Source organism: Astatotilapia calliptera, chromosome 7 (genome assembly GCF_964374335.1).
Source record: "Astatotilapia calliptera chromosome 7, fAstCal68.1, whole genome shotgun sequence".
In the NCBI taxonomy this organism is placed as follows: Eukaryota; Metazoa; Chordata; class Actinopteri; order Cichliformes; family Cichlidae; genus Astatotilapia; species Astatotilapia calliptera.
The window spans coordinates 40,760,423-40,777,945 of NC_137428.1; the positions used below are offsets into that span (position 1 = coordinate 40,760,423).

At 42.5% G+C, this 17,523-nt stretch overlaps 1 protein-coding gene across 1 annotated transcript; it reads right to left on the reverse strand.

Annotated features, from left to right (window-relative positions):
• Positions 1-8,537: 8,537 nt before the first annotated feature.
• On the reverse strand, positions 8,538-17,396 carry gpat3 (glycerol-3-phosphate acyltransferase 3). Its single transcript, XM_026174672.2, has 13 exons — positions 17,256-17,396; positions 15,939-16,111; positions 15,760-15,826; positions 13,514-13,802; positions 13,018-13,092; positions 12,852-12,941; positions 12,677-12,770; positions 12,452-12,567; positions 11,864-11,919; positions 11,675-11,760; positions 11,447-11,575; positions 10,258-10,337; positions 8,538-9,729 (listed from the first exon to the last, which is right to left on the reverse strand). The coding sequence occupies exons 2-13, from the start codon at positions 16,080-16,082 to the stop codon at positions 9,600-9,602; spliced, it is 1,356 nt and encodes a 451-aa protein (XP_026030457.1). The 5' UTR covers positions 16,083-16,111; positions 17,256-17,396; the 3' UTR covers positions 8,538-9,599.
• Between the last annotated feature and the right edge of the window lie 127 nt (positions 17,397-17,523).

Below are 17,523 nucleotides of genomic sequence, written 5' to 3' on the forward strand. Positions count from 1 at the left end.
CCTTCTCTCACAGAAGCACAGAAAGGCTGGACGTCAGGAGGGCAAGACGGAAATACTGGCTTCGCACGTGGTCATGGACGTCAGTTTGCATCAGGCTATGATGGAGGCAAAAAATTACAAATAATACACATCTGCAGGCTAAAATATGTCAGAGACAACGCAGAAATATACATGTTTACGGCCTGATTTGAAAACTGGTTGATAATTTCACCCTGCATGACACCTTATTATCTACTTGTTTAAATTTACTTTGGTAAATCATGTGAAGATTTTACATGCTGTCAGATACAAAAGCAATTCTCAAAGCACAAAATGTTTTAATCTTTCATAATTCTGGGGACGGTGGGTTCATAGCTCACCTGTTTAAATTGGCTGGAAGTTTGTATTGTTAGGGGCGTGGCCTCTTTCACACAGGACTGTAGCTGCTAACTGTCTGCTGGGCTAGCAAAGTACTAACAACCCGTCCAAGAAATCTGAGCTCCAGTTGGTGAGTGAAACTCTGAAAAAGCATTGCAGCACCCAAAACTGAAGCTTTAAAGTTTATATACATATATATGTGAGTGTGTATAATTCAACAAATTCTTGTTTTTCATGAAGAAATGCTTTTTTGTTTGTTGTGGTGTTGTCCCTCTATACCATAGGTGTCAAACTCTGGCCCGCGGGCCAAATTTGGCCTGCAGCCTACTTACATTTGGCCCGCGAAGCCATACCAAATTACTATCAGAGCTGGCCTACTGGTATTATACAGCTAATATATATATTGTTTAGTATTAAGCTTTGCTTGTTCCATATTCAGTTTTTCAGCAAAACGTGTTTGAGTCCATAAGAAAAGATTCATTCTCATATCTGGAGGAATAAATATATTTCAATAAATATTAATGTTAGCCCGCGACTTTGTTCCAGTTTTGAATTTTGGCCCACTGTGTATTTGAGTTTGACACCCCTGCTCTATACTGATCAAAAACACGTAACATGTAGTTTATGAAGCATACTTGTAAGGAGAGCAGTGTTAACATGTTAGCTAGCAGCTAAACGTCCTCCTGTGGATCATGTATTTAAATGTAATAATAAAGTAAAAACCAGCCGGGATATTAAATATGTATATGAAAGATCTTAGATGTGATTACAGCCACATTAGCGTGTGTTATAAAGCATTTATTTTGTGTGCATATTGATTTTACAGTTAGTTCCTGAGCTCCTCTGCTTCTTTCAATCGCTGAGCTGCTTCACGTCATAAATAATGGACGATCCGTTGCCGCTGTGCCGCACAGAGAAAGCAGCTCCGCGGAGTTAAATGATCTGAGGCAGGATGAAAAGCACACAATGAGCAAGAGGGAGGGTTAAATGGCCTCCCGAGCGTTTGCCGGTGGGTCGGGAACTTTGAAGCGTCTCCTCACAAACTCACCTTAAACTAGTGTCCTGCGGCAGCGGCCCCTGACCCGGCCCCACGCTCCTGACATGATTGCCTTTGTTCTGCGCAGAATATTTAAATGGCGCTCTAAAGCGGCAAGGAGCGTGTGGGTCGTAACGAGCTGCCGCTGCTAAAGCTGCAAGCGGTGCGGGGTCACAGCTCGCCGCTTAACAAAGAACAGCGGTGCCACAATGAGCCGCACCGCACATTCACTGCAATTTAGCTTGAGTAATAGATGGGGGTCACGCCGGGTCACTTTCAATTTCCACTTCAGGCAGGGAAAAATGAAAACAACTCATTTGCACATATCTGAATAATTCAGTCACTGAGAAGCGGGAGAGATGAAAATAGGAGGAAGAAGAAAGAGACAGTGTTGCACGTGGCGCGGTAATGATGGCCGGTCTCGTTGCCGCCGCCGTCGCCGAGCATAAAGGCTAATGATGAATCCGACGGAGGATATGAATCCAGATGTAAGAATAAAGCGGCCTCGCTCGGGAGGCTGCGCTGCCTCTGCTCAGCTTTTAAACTTATCATAAATGTATTAAGATTGCAGCGGGCCATGAAACAGCTGTAGACAATTAATCTTGTGCAAATCTTATCCGAGGAATTGGTTTCTGCAGAGTAACATCTGCTGCGAGGGGCGATTATTCATGGGTGCTGCCGCCGCCGTGCTTCTTTATGCATGGGGCACAATCATTGCCAATGAAGTAAAAATTTATAGTTTTCCCTGTTCAGTAAAAATAACATTCAGCAGCATTAAAACATCATCCATCAACATTGTCCGGGGGCCCGGGGCCATCCCAGGCAGCCAAATTAAAAAGTATTCATTTTGCAGAGAAGTTGCAGAGCGTGCCGGCTGATTTTTTCCCCCCGCTCTGCATCGCTGCTGCTGCTCGGAGGGAGATTGGAGACTTGGTGAGGTTGCCTTTTTTTCTGGTTGGTGGAAGAGGGGGAGATGAACCTCGTTCCCCCGGAGACGTGATCAGGAAGTGCGAGCCGTGATGGATGACAGTCGGTGTGGACGTGCCAAATATGAAGTTGGGATAAAAATGGAGCAGCGTGATTTTCTTTGAAGGTTGTTTCTGTGAGAAGTCACCATGTTCAGTGTCATCATCACATTTTCTGTGTATGAAATCAGTCAAACCTGAAAAACACTCCCTCACAGCCAGCCCACTCATTCTAGAAAGCAACTTTATTTAATGAAACAAGGGGAAACTATTATAAATATGTAAGGTACAGGTGCTCAGAGTATCAGAGAAGGAACAAATTTGGCTCTTTTTCTTTTAGTCCTCACATTGCAGAAATTCGTGGGTAAACTTTAAGGGCTCGTGTCAGCATGTGGGACGGGCAGCTGCTCGGAAATAAAAGTCTCCTCCTACCAACATTCAGAGACTAGTCCCCGTTTCTGTGCACCTCTATTAAATATCCTGAAATTATTGCATTATAAAAAAAATGTTTAAACACGTGGGGGGCAATGACTGATGTTTCATGTTTGTTTTCCTCTGTTTCTGTCCATGCTGGACTTTTTTAAGCTCACCTAACATAATTTGACCTCAGATGGCCTGAACCAGTAAAATCAGGGGATATGGTTTAAATAACAAAAATATATGAAAAAATTTAAATGTCTAAAAAAGGTTACAGGCGAGACACTAAAACGAACAGTGCGAAGTTGGAGGTGGAACTGTAACTTCTAGAGGGAAGAAGCTTTTTATGACTTTATTTGGGGCAAAATCAAAAATGTTTAACTGTTTTAATCACATGTGATTAGTAATCCTGTGCACTCTGTTTTTATGACCACTGAAACTGATTAATGCTCCAGATGATTCCCTGGAGGTGCTGAGTGCAGAGACAGCTTCTAGAAGAGTTTTAAAATCTTAAAAACAAGCGAGATGTTCAGGCATTCAGTGTCTGAACGCCAACATATTCAGAGACCAATGAATATTTGACTGTTACAGGAAGGGGCGGGTCTGACTGTTAAACTGCTTACTCATTGGTTAATTACTAATAAGTGGCATGAATGAGATTTAAAATGTAGATTTTCATATGTATGACCTAAAATGAGTGATGACCTCAGCAGCGACATGTTTACAGAGGTCAGAAAGACCTTACCTGACTGACAGGTACAGACATTCTTCACAGTTTCTGTCCTTCTGCTTTTTTTAATGTTTGAGTCATTTTCATTTTTGTTTCCTTTCTTCTTTCCCCGTTTGGTTTCTGATCATTTTTTGGTGATTTCTGTTTGCCTTTTTGTTGCACTGGCACATGTTTCAGTTTGTTGGGTTTGTTTTTTGAGTGTTTGGTTTACTTTAGGGGGTTTGTGTAATTTTTTTGGTCAGTGCATTTTGTGTCTAACTTGCTTTTTTTTTGCACATTTTGGGAAGTCAGCAAATACACTGCCACGGAGTCTTCACGAGTCAGGTTCATTCAGAAACACGTGGAGTTGTATTTTTTCTGCTTATTGCTTAACCCCATGAAGCTTTTTACAGCTGACTGTAAATGCTGAATAAGGCAACTAAAATGGATTTTCATGTGTCAGTTGAAGGAACATCAAAAGTTGAATGATTTGCTTTGTGCTGCCTGTGGAGTAGATCTGAAGTGAGACGGTAAACCTGATGTAACACAGTATTTTAATGCCTAAAACTTTACAGAAAATGTCGATAATGACTGAGTGCAGCAGCAGTCATATGACTGCTACTGTAATACGAATGGGCCGAATGCAGACTGATAGAGATCCTCTTCTTCATTCCCCAACTGTTGTAATCTCACAGATGGCAATATCATTTACAACAGAGGCTGCGAGCTGGAGCGGCGCCAGACGCTGTCTTAATTCGACTTTGATCATCTGTAACTCTGGCTGCCTGTCACTCGTTTGGGTTTTTAAACAAGGCAAAGCAAAAAATATTCAGGCAATCAATCCTTATAGATGTTTCCGGTAGTTATTTGGAAAAATAATTAAAGTTATTGATCAGTGGAGAGTAAAATGGGGGCGATTAAGGTCGAGTTACATGCAGAATTACCAGAGGACAAAAGATCCAGAAATGTTTGTCAGACTTGCTCATACAGGTGAAACAGAGCCACCTGAGGGGGGCGCTGCAGAGCTGATCATATAACAATACTTTAAAAGCGAAAACTAGAAAGAAATTAAATACATGACAGTTTTGACACACTTCACTAGTTTTTTCTACTTTTGTATTTGTATGATGTCATACAGAGCGAATAGCCCTAATTTGGTCACCCAAGGCACAGAAGCCCCACCCATTTACAGTTACCAGGGGCAGCCAGTCAGGAGAAAGTCAGTTTAAGAGGGAGGAGCTAAAACAGCTCATTTCAGGTTAGGATGAACTGAAAGTTTGCACTGAGATTCAGTATAAGATAAAGATCGATTATTTTGAACTGTGAATCCTTTAAAACTAGCCAGGAATTAAAATGCAGAGCTGAAGTCGACCCACGGTAAAGTAACCTATTTGAATCGACTTCCACAGAGAGGTATGAACCATGTGAACTTTTTCACTATCAGATAGTACCTGTAACTTTAGTGATTCACATGGTTAGTCAAGCAAAAAAGAGCTTTCTGTTAAATTAGAGAAGCAGTAATGTCATCAGTTCAAATAAAATATCCACAAGCAAACGAGGCCTAAAATGATCCAAACTATAGGAAAAAATCCCACAAAGAGACAAAATAAGAAAAAACTAAGAAGTTCCAAACACAGAAAACAATTACAGACACAAAGGGTCTTCAAAGGGACCGATGAGTAAAGGTAGACACTCCCCCCCCCCCCCCCCCAAAAAAAAAACAAACAAAAAACACACACACACAAAAAAGTGTAAAATGAGGGCAAAAGGATGCAAAAAAGCATCCTAAAGGTTCTACATCACTACAAAAACATGCACAGACCCAAAAGGTCTTAAAAATTACCCAAAGCATACAAATCAACTACAAAAATATGAAAAACATTAATTAAAAGGCTCAAAATCGTTAAAGAAAATTCCATTTTTAACATTTAAAAGGCCTACGAAAAGACACTAAATCACTCAAACAGAATCGAAAAGCCCTAATAATGACCAAAAGCAGAGAAATGGGGATGCAGAGAAACTAAATGATCATAAAGACATGCAAAGTCTCTGAAATGTCCTCAGAGACTTAAAAATAAGCCAAAAACAAACCCAGTGACCTAAAATGATGGAAAAAATGACAGCATGATGGAGAACAGTTTTTTTAAAAAGACATACAGCATACATGGTGCAGGAGTGTGGTGTCTTCATCAGTGGAAATAAAGATGGCGGTTTGTAAGCAGGCAGTCAAAGTGGAAAAGGACTGAAACTGATCTGAAGCTGGACGTCCCCCTCCGTCTACCTGCCGTGGAGCCTGGCCTGTGTGGAACAGGCGGCCATGTTTAAACCTCGACATGTATTGTTGGACGTGACACGCTCAATTTATCATTAGTTGTGAGGGAAGAACGGATGAGTACACTTTCAATTTAGTTCCGCTGCTTTCTCCATTCATCACGCCGCTCTCATCATCCATCATCTCCACCGCCGCCATCCACGGCAAACACACGTTCATAAGTTTAATGCAATTAATCTTCATGCTAAGATAATTTCATATTAATGAACCACGGCATTTATTTGATTATTGCTTTGATGAAGTCGACGGGCCCAGCGTCGCCGCTGAGCGTGAAAGTGGGAAGATTTGAAGTGTTTCCTTTGTGTCGGCGCTCTGCGGAGGTTTATGTGCGTTTCCCAGCGAGCGCCTTCTGTCTTCATACAACAAGCCCTGAGAAATTGGAAAAGTTGCAGGAATAGATAGGAGGTGACCTGGAAACAAAAGCAATCAAGGATAGAGGGGGATGTGGGCTCCGCGGCGGCCGCCATCAGCCCGCGGTTCAGCCACACTGTCAATAAAAGAAGAAATACCTTTTGAGGCATGAGGCCGAGGGCAAAGAGGAGTCTGCAATTTCACACCTTCATGTACCCTGCCGGAGGACATTTTTCATGCGACTCCACCTCCTCACTCAGCGAGCGCCGTCAAAGCCTCACAGCAGATTGTACACATAACAAACACGGAGAAGGGGATTGGACGAGGAGGACGGCCGCCGTATCAACGCATGACGACATCATTATTTCCCAAACTAAATAAGCTGGAATTTAACCACAAATCAATCCACTTGAAGAACTTCAGACTCAATTGTAGCTCAATCACAGCAGCAAGAAAAAAATCGATTCTGACCAATTAATGCCTGTTTCATTAGAGTATGCAAATGAGAGGTGCCGTCAGAGGCTCGGTCTTACATTTCCCCCTAATGGACAACGCCGACACTCACAGGAAGCTGTCACGGTCTGCTCTCGGCCCACTTTCATTTTAATAATGACCACTCAGACACAACAACAACACAACAGCCACACAGAGGTACAGAAACGACCCAAAATGGCACTAAACCTGAGAAATTACTTCAAATGATGCAAAAGAACATTTTACAGAAACAACATGCAGTAAGGCCAAACATCTTTAAAGGGACTCTGTGTCCAAAAGAAGACACGAAATATAACCACGGACATAAAATATTTTCAACAGCGACACATCAGTAATTAGTGAACCCACAAAAACAACCACACAAATAAGACCCCATCATACTGAAAAATACAATTAACCCAGTCACACTCCTCCAGGTGTCCCTGTCACTGAGTGAAGGTGGAGGGGACCAGCATCACTGTGGACAACTCCAGAGGAGACATGTTCCTTCCCCACTAAATAGGCCACTCCACCTTCCCTGCAGGGCGATCCTTACAGCTAGTTCAGGGTGAGCCAACCCTGGCCTCGCCGGGGAAGTCCTAGTCTCACCAGATGATGTCCCTGATCCAGGTGAGGGTTCTGGGTTTTCTCACAGGATCAGTTTGGGAGACTCATCCAAGTTCAAACTGCCCTCATTAAAACATCATGGAGGGACTACGCGACTGATTTTTCTACATTGTATTTTTTTTTAAAATTTGGTTTATTGACATGGTTTTTAATAGTTAAGCAACACATTTTTCATGTTTTGTCATGCTGTGAAATGTAGAAATACTACTGTGTGCAGTAATTTGAGTGTGTCCATATAAAATAAGCATAAATAACCCCAAAATGAAAATACTCATTACTGATGTGAGTAGCAGTAACTTTACCTCTGCTTATAATGATCTGTGCAGCAACTGTTTTTCATACCTAATGATGCTATGACGTACCAATAATATGTAAATAACTGTGTTATGAGTAGACTCTCCGTCTATGTACACGTTTACTTTTCTCATAGTTAACCTCAGAAAATGAAGTTGTCGTTTTATTTTCCACAGAAATCATGAGAATATTGTTCCCATGATTTCTTTTATACCATGTGAGGCTCTGATATCCCGACGTCCTTTCCCGGCTGCGTGTCGTACCGTATGTGTTAAAGTGGGGTCGGAGCGAGTCCGGCTTCAGGAATCGATCGGCCCCGGGAGCTGGACCGGACCTCGTCTGCATCACATCCATCAGAGCGGCGGCACAGAACAGATGGCAGAACGATGTATTTAAAGGCATTACACTCGAGCTAATGGCGAGCCTTAGAGGGAACAGTCATTTACCCCTGTGAGTGGTCACTTCCCAGCACAGCGTCATTTAAAATGATGTCCGCCGCCCGATACACTCTCTTGGATTCAATTTGGAAATGTATTCATATTTACTCAGCGTACCTGCATTGCATTTGTATGGATCAGTCGGGGTAAACGTAAAACTGAGCAAATTGAATCAACATATTGGGACGGGGCGTACGTGGGGGCGTTAGCGAGCAGCCGGGGTCAGCGCGATGCCTTTTATGATGTCCCCCTGAAATCTATCTGAATCACATTAAATTGGATCTAAAGATGTGCAGACACATACATCACAGTAAATGGTGGTGGAGCAGCGCTCGCCAACAATCCCACCTCAACAATCGGGTTATGGGATCGGCTTTAGATCCTATTAATAATTCACAATCTTGTTAGGGGAGAACAAACATTTCTGTTCAGGCTATTCCAGCTGTGGGATTGTTATTCCAGGCGGTGGCGGCGGCCTCGGCGTGAGCACAGAGGCTGTGAAATGTAAGCCGTCCGTGTGTGGAAGAATAACTCCATGTTATTTCACAGTCTCTGCTTTCTTTATTAAAGCGCCGTCACAGTAAACACATCGCCTGCCGGCTCCCTCTCAAGGCGAGGACCTCAGAGTCGGTTCTGAAGTACAGACGCGGCCTCACGTGACTCATTTAACCTCCGCTAACAGGTGACAAAATATTAACACATGTGGAATACTGGAGTAAAGTAACCCGAATACTTCGAACTCGAGTCCATTTTGCAGTAACCTTTAAATCTTTTTTCTCCCAAAACGTCTTGTCATTTATGTTTGTAATTAAAAACATTTTTGTATTATTCCAAATAATAAAATAATTACATGGATCCTAAATATTCTGATTATTTTAATAAAGAAAGAAAAGGTAGACTGACCTCTCACCTCAGTGAGGACCTCATCCCAACCCTGCATTACATCATCTCTGATGTGGGCAAATATAAAAATAATCATAAAAAAGTTTGATGTTTGTTTAGTTTTCCCTCTGCCTTTTTCTTTCTTTTCATTTTACAAACTATTTTATATATATATATAGGTAGGTTGTAATATTGTAATAATGTTTACTTTCTTTACTATGTCGATCTCTGTTTAGATTCTTTTATTCTTTTATTATTTTTCTTGTTACTGCAGAAGGGATTTGTTGAAAAATGTGGATTATTTATCTGTGTGTGTGTGTGTGTGTGTGTGTGTGTGTGTGTGTGTGTGTGTGTGTGTGTGTGTGTGAGGTTTATGGTGTGTTGTGTGTAGACACACAGATGAAATATTTCTTCGTCCATGTGAGAAATAAACAGTGAGCAAAAGTGTCAGTTTGGTTCAGATGTTTGTACAAAAGTTAAAATCAGACACAGCGATGATGATAAATCATCCTCATCTGTGTGATGAAGAGTTCAGTCCTGGCAGCTGATGATGATGATGATGAAGAGGAGGAGATGAGCAGCTGGATGGGTGATTGTGTTGTGTCATGCTGCCTCCTGCTGGTGGAGATGCTGTCCTGCACCCACAGTCTGATGTGGCATTCAGGTCTGTCCTGTAAAGTCTAAAATCAGATGACCGAGTTTTGCTGTGACTGATTGTTCATGATTGATCGTCTCTGCGGGTGTGTGTGGCACTGATGCTGTTCTGCCTGACGATGACCCTGCTGTACATCTTCTGCTGCTCTTCCTTATACGCGTCCTTCACCTTCCCTCGCTTTAGGCTTCCGTCCCTGAAATGGAGAAAAAAAAAATCAGGAAGGAAGTTTTCACTGAGAATCTCAATCTTGCAGTTTCTTCGAAATAGATTGAAAAACAGTAAAAGATGGTTTTCGACACAGAATTGATGCTGTGATGGATTATAAATATCATATAGTCATAACTTCGGGACTCAAACACAAAAAACTACTCATTAATTTATTATTTACAGCGCGTAATCATTTGCTTGTTAGTTTTATTGAGTCGTGCGGACACGTCACTTTAAATGAGCCCTTTTCTCTGTGAGCTCGCTCGGCTGAGAGAAAATGGTCCCTGCTGCTGAGGTGAAATCCTTCAGCTCGCTGTATGTGAAAGCAGACGTCGCCACGACTGACACCTACAAACCGGGACGAACAAACTAAATCTAACGTTCAGTGTTTGATTCAGAACAAAGTTGTTATTTCATCATTTAAAAAAGTGTTTTCTATCTTTAAACTGTTGTAATGTAGATACAAACTTCAAGTGAGATGTACTTAACTGTACTGAGTAATCTGAGTACTCACCATGCCAGGTCAAGCAGTCCTCCCCGACAAGCAACGGCAGATTTCACTCTGTTGGCAAACTGGACTGCATCCTCTCCATCCTGAAAACACCCCGCGGTCATGTTAGCTGTGATCACATGACTCTCACAATCTGTGTGTGTGTGTGTGTGTGTGTGTGTGTGTGTGTGTGTGTGTGTGTGTGTGTGTGTGTGCGTGTGTGAGAGAGTGTGTTTATGCTTCGGTAACACTGCTTTTAAAAGCCCAAATGGCGAGCAGCACAGCATTTAACTCCTCGTCTTCATCTGCAGAGCTGTCATCACCATCATCACCCTCCATCAAAAGAGACGCTGGAGGGCGATGATGATGATGCTCAGGTGTTACAGTGTCGCCTTCCTGACACAGTGAAGCAGATGCTGCCCCAATCAGGTCAGAGTGGGAATTACAGCATGGGCAGATCACTGAAAATCAAAGGAAAGCGCTCAAACCTTCAGACGTCAGGCCTTCAGGAAGTCCAGACTAACTCTGGATGAAACACAAAATAATTCATTGGGTTAACCCTCTGGGGTCAACAGACACTTTCTAAGGATAGTGCTCGTTATAACTTGCTGCTGAAAAACAAACAAAACAAGAAAAAAAACCTTTTCCTATTGGTGGAAAAATGTGATGTGCTCCTCGTCTTATAGTGGACAGAAACTATTTTTTGGAGTGGCACAAGTCATTTGTGTGGCATCTTATTGTGAGGGTTATAGAAAAAACGCCCGAGGCACTGGCTGCATTTTTAGGTAAATGGTTGTATATAACTTTGTTGTTTGCAACTCTTGTGCATAGGTTTCTAAACAGTACAATTTCTATGCGCTTTGCACTTTGTGTCTTTATTGTGTTTCTATTTGAGGCCTTTCAGTATTATTGTGTGTGTGTGCGTTTCTCATCAGTTAACAGTTAATGTTTGCTATATTAGTGTCAAATGATTTATGCTCAGACGTTTGGTGATGTAAACGTTGGTGGGAAGTTTGTTGGTCACAAGCAGAACGTCGATCAGCTGATCTTTTCTACCTGTTGTTTCCTGTGAGGTCATGTGACGGGTGACCCCTGATGGATTAATCAGTATGTGTGTGAAAGGTTAAAGGCCAAAAATATAGTTTAATTTCCCCACTCGTACTTCAGATCCCTCACTGGGGTGTTTCTAGAGACGTTGACCTCCGAGGCGTACCTGTATGGTCATGGGTGGGAGGTACCACACATTGACGACGATGGCCCAACTGGTCATGGTGCGCAGCAGATAGCTGACCATGTTGTACTTGCTGCTGTTCCAGAAAGCATCACCCAAGCGAGGGTCGTACTGAGACACAAAGGGAGTGAAGGTGAGTCAGGTTCTCAAAGCTGATTGGCTCAGGTAAAACATTCTCTGGACTAATCGATCATCGTGCAGCTTTGCTACCTTGATGGCGACGGGATGGATCGTTCCTCCGATCTCAAAGCTGCCCTTCTTAAACATCATGACCGACGTGTTGTTGATACAAGTTCCTGTTACAGAGACACAAACAGACAATATACAGCCATCAAATCATGATTATCATTACCACCACCATCATCATCATCATCACCACCACCATCATGTGACGCTGACCTTCAGGAAATATAAGGATGGGAAGTTTGGTCTTTGCTGCTACGTGAGCTCTGAGCCTGCAGAGAGGAAGCACACGTCAGTGAGTCATCAAACACATCTGCATCAACACTTTCACAAAACAGCTGTAATTACAGATGTTCCCATTCTCTCGCTGTTTGACTGTAATGTGGTCACAAACCCTGAGTGTGACCCTCGAGCTCGAGGCTGTGGTGAGCATTTAGTTCACAGGAAGTGACCCTGGACCAATTCAGCTGACTCATCAAAGCGTTACGCCACACGGCCGCAGCTCGCCGAGGAGACAGCAAGGTAAACATCAACAGTTGATCATCAGCAGCTCGGCAGAGGATGAAACACACGCACAAACATACACACAGGCTCCTGATCCACCGGCTCTGACAGGCAGAGCCACGCTGAACTACCTCCTGAGCCAACGGAACAAATTAAAGGTCACGGTGCTAAAAATGTGTGATCATACGGGCCGCACCCAGCTGTCACTGATGTCAGAGCATCTCCACCATCACGGTTTGGAGCAGAAATAAAAACGTCTGACTCTGTCTGGCAGGTGAAATCGTTTACAGTCAGCCTCACCTGCTGGTCACCGCGTGGCGGTCTTTCATCTCCGACCTCTCAAACCAAACATGAGGGCACGACCTCACCATCGACCTCTGGATGACCCCCATCAGACCTCCATGAATCTGCCCCACCTGAGGACAACATAGCATCAAGACAACAGAACACACACACATGTACAAACACACAAAGGCACGCCGACACACACACATAAACACACACCCACGCACGCATGACACTTACCATGGCATAGCAGCCGTCATTGGCCAGGATCACCACATCGATGGGCGTGGTGTGATTAGCCACGCAGATCCCTCCTTTCTGAGGTCGGTTCTCTCTGCAGAAAGAAACACGTGTTCAGATCGACAGGAAGTGCTCGACAGGAAGCACTTGACAGGAAGCGATGAAGTGGACTGACTTGTTGTGGTAGCGGATGGTGGCCGACAGCGCCCGGGCACAGATCCTGTAGCAGGTCAGGTGGACAACTTCGCTCAGCCAGTACTTCACACTGAAACAGATGCACATGCTCAGTCTGTGCCTCGCCGAGGCAGTCACCAAAGCTGTGAACCGTGGAAGCGCCATACCTGTTCTCAGGCAGAAATCCAACTAGAGTCGTTCCAATCACAAGCCACGAGAGGCCGATGATGGCCAGAGTAATCCTGCAGAGACATGAGGAGGAGAAGGTGAAAATCCCCCTGATCAGAACTGTCTCACTTTTATTCACTGAGAAGGCCTCAGAGAGAAAGTAGCTCTGTCACCTGGTTTCTGAATGATGGGTGTAACCATACAAACTGCACATGTACAGACTGCACTGCGGTGATGATGGTTTGGAGATAATTACAGCTAACTGCTCATCTATTATCTGTTTTCTCACCAGTGATGTGTTACAGTGAGCAGCACTTCCTGTTTATTAGTTAAAAGCAGAAGATGTAAGCACTGGAGTGACCTGAGAGCACTGAAACGTGCCTCTGGCTGAATTGCTTCACCGCTGTGAGAGCTGCTGTTCCTGTTGCAAAGGCCAGTGATGCTGAAATCAGTGCCTCCCCGGGTAGGTGAGAGGTCGAGCTGTGACACACTGACCTGAGAGGGAAGAGGACACAATAGCGCACGAACACGCCGATGCCCCAGAAGATGGTGAGGCGGAGGCTGATGTAGCGGAAGTTCTGGTTGGTGCGGGTCAGGAGGTTCCAGGAGGCCAGCTCCTCAGAGGAGAAGCGCTGGGTCACCTGGTCGTCCACGATGCTCTCCAGGCCCTTCTTGCAGAAATACAAGGCGTCACTCAGAGCAAACTCACCGCCTTCCAGAGACCGAGAACGCCGCAACTGCTCCATCTCCTCCTCCATCGAGCCCTCCGCTCGCTCGATGATCCCTGGGTCATCAGAGAGTTTCAGAAAGAGTTCAGCAGGACCAGAGTTTAACAAAGACACAGTGGAGACGAGAGAGGAAGGAACAAAGAACAGCACCGCGTTTAGTCTCACTGTCTTTATTTGAGCATATATCATGTATTTTCATATGTTTTATCAAACTCCTCCTGTCTCTGTGATTTTCTTTTAAAAGCCTGTGTGACTGTCTTGATGCATGATCAATCATCCAGGTAAGCAAATCTCAATCGTTGATTCTGTTCATCTGGATTCTTCAGTGGGAGAAACATTTCATCATCATCCAAGTGATTTCTTCAGTCTCAGCTGACTCCAGGTTTCCAACCTTTGAACAGAACCTGACTGCAGGTTTCCCCAATCTTATAAACAGTACATGTGCATACTAACTGAAACTAGCACCACTGGTGAAAAATGGGCTGTGAGGTCAGTTCCTTAATCTTAACCATTGCAGCCATTCCCCAACTCTCTGTAAATGCTACTCATGGTCATAACAATGATCATGAAACTGACCTCACATTGTTCGTCAGTGGGCTGGTTTCAGGCAAATTTACTGTTTACAAGATTGGGGAAACCTGCAGTCAGCTGAGACTGAAGAAGTCACTTGGATGATGATGAAACGTTTCTCCTACTGAAAACATCAACTCTTTGAGAACCAGTGTGATTGTTTCTGTGTCGCTATGTGTTTTCATCTGTTTTGGGGGTCATTTTGTTCTCTGTGTGGTGGTTTTGTGTCTCTCTGTAGTTGTTTAGAGTCTCATATTTTTTGTTGTTGTCATGTTTGTGTGTCTTCCTGTTTCCATGTCTTTGTCCTTGAATTAACCCAGAGGGACCTGAATGACCTTTTTTTTAAACGTTGGTCACTTTCCTGTCCTTAAGGACGTTTGACTCTGTGTGAAAGGTTCTTGTATTTATTTCTATTTTTTTTTCTGATCTTGTGCCTCAGAAAAAGTTTGCAGTAAATCTGTGAGGCCTACAGGCTGTTAAGGGTTAAACCTCTGACACAGCAGCAAAGCAGCAGTACCTGTGTTTGTTATTAACGTGTGTGTTAGTGTGTGTGTCTGAGTTTCTCAGGCTTCTGTTTGACCAGCGTTATGTAAGCAGCTGTTGCATCATCATCCTGAGACGAGCCATGTGCTTCTCTCCCTGACCTACAGCCCAACATCAGATGCTGCAGCTGACCAATAGGAAGCCCCCACCCTCGGGGCACAGCGTCACGTGATCTGTGCTCGCAGCCCAAACATCCAAACAGGAACAGGAGCTGAAACTCCAAGCAGCAGCACAGAGGAATCTCTTTCTGCTTTTAAAGTCTTGTGCGCCACATCAGAACGGAACAAAAGTTTGATCAGTCATGAGATCAACGGGATTATTGGTTTATTTAATAAATACAGTTTCAATTTGACCAAATGTGATCATTTAACATAGCGATTCACTGTTTAAAGCCTTAAAAATCTAATTTTAGTTTTTTCAAATATTATTCTAATGTTATTAGAAATTATTTATTGTAAAAACATTATTATTTCTGATTTTTATTATGACACGGATTATGACAATATCCAACGGCTTTGTACCTCATTTATTATAAATATATGTATATATATATTATGTATATATACATATATATTATAGTTTCTTTATTTAAAGTGTCTTTTTAAAATTAGATTTATATAATTATATAAAAATGTTATTATAAAACATATATACATGACATATACATAATTTTATTTTGATGTTTTTTATTCCCTGTTTAAAATATTTTTCCTGTTTTTATTATATTTGTTATTGAGGACGATGAGTTTTTATCTGACAGCTTTTGCTGTCCGGTAGTTTTTACATAAATGTGAATAATCAAACTTCTCTGATGATGTATTTCTACGTCTGATCATTAGTCATTATTTATTGATTAACTGACACACTGAATGTTTTCTGCTGTGATGCGAGCAGACTCACCATTGGGCAGCGGTGCGGGTACGCTGGGCTGCTCCTCGCGTCCTCTCTGGATTCGTATCGTGGCCCACTGCAATGTTATTAGGACAGATGACCTCTGACCCCACTCTGCCGCTGCTGCTCATTGCACAACTTTACACACATGTTGACCATAGACATGAATTCCTCTGAGGACAGCTTACCTCAAGGAGTTTAACCAGGATCTGGATGTAGACGCTGGTGACACCCAGAGAGAGGCCGAACATGGCGGGCAGCGTGATGAAGAACACAACTACAAATATCCACAGCTGGAAAACAGCCACGGCCACGGTCCACAGGTCCTCCATTGCTGACAGCTTGCAGGTCACCTCATCATCTGCAAACAGGAGGTTAAAGGAGGCGTTCCCATCATGTTCCCCTGAGGACGAACCAAAAACGCTCTGACCTGCTCCCCATCACCTCCACCACAGTCAGCATGCCATCCTTCTCCCCAATATACTTTCATTCTTTGACTTTCCAGAACAGAAGTAAATGATCATTGAATAGGAACAGCTTTATTCATTTCTATGCTGATGACAGTTGTTTACTAATCAGCTCCTTCTGCCAACAAAATTCTGTCTAATCTACTTACAGGATCTTCTTCTAAACATTTTAAGCTCCAGATTCTAAAAAGTTTTTAAAACTATTATTTCAAGCAAAAACGTCAAAGAAAAATAACATAACATATAATACATAACAACTTTAAGGTACTTATGCTCAAGTATTTCTGCTTTTTTATTATTCTATAATACTCCAAACCTTTTCAGTTATGACTGTAGATTTATTTTGGGAGTTTGTTTTATACATATACACAATACATGAGCACATTTAGCACATTTAGTTAAAAGCAGGTCAGAAAGAAAGATGATAATCATAAAAAGTCTTATACAAATGAAAGAACATTTTAATTCATATTACAGCTGTTGCTGAATTGAAGTTATAATAATAGAAATATTTTAGGTTTCTGTTTGTTTGTTTTTTACCAACAAAACATCAAATATTTGATTGAATATAGGTTAAAAATGTGAATTTCATATTTGTCTGCTTTTAAATGAGAGGAAGGTGAAGAGTTTTGACTATTGCGTGAGAAAGACAAATAAGGCATTTCATTATATCACAGGCTGTTTAAAAACCAAGTGCACATATTTAACTAATGCATAATTAATACATATATGTTTACAGCCCTTTTAAAACACATATAACCCTTTAAAACTTGTAATTTAATGTAATATAAAAACAACAAATTTTAATTGACATAAAAATTTATAATGAGAAAATGACCATTTTGAACTCAGAATGAAATCAGTTGTTAACTACAGGTTCATATACTGACTATAAAACAGTCACTCACAGCAGTAAATGAAGTAGTTTTAAAACTTTAGCAGAACAATCAGTTTAGCTGTTAAAACAACAACAACAACAAACATTCAAAACTATGATTATTAAACAGCCTGCGGTGACTCTGGAAGTTTAACTCTTACCTGTAATCGAGTATTTGTACGTTTCAAATCCAAAGTACCGTTACAGGAGTGAATTACTAGAGCTATTGTTCGGATAAAGGAAGTTAGACCCGGTAGTCCGACTATCTAAACTGAACTAACCCGGGTTACCGGGACAGGACCCCCACAGAAGGCCCTGTTTCAGTGGAAGTGTGCCTAGGAGCGAGGAGAGGCGAGCGGGTGCTGCTGTCCGGAGAAACTGAACCTTCAGCCCGCTGGTTTTATGGTTAGCTCGCTAACCAGCCCGCTC

What these genes read in the sequence shown, in the direction of transcription:
- gpat3 (XM_026174672.2), bottom strand. Translation starts at nt 16,082, where the DNA reads ATGGAGGACCTGTGGACCGTGGCCGTGGCTGTTTTCCAGCTGTGGATA. An exon ending in CATCCTTATATTTCCTGAAG is followed by an intron (nt 11,761 to 11,863) that starts GTCAGCGTCACA and finishes TCTCTGTAACAG; the next exon opens with GAACTTGTATCAACAACACG. An exon ending in GGACTGCTTGACCTGGCATG is followed by an intron (nt 9,730 to 10,257) that starts GTGAGTACTCAG and finishes TCTCCATTTCAG; the next exon opens with GGACGGAAGCCTAAAGCGAG.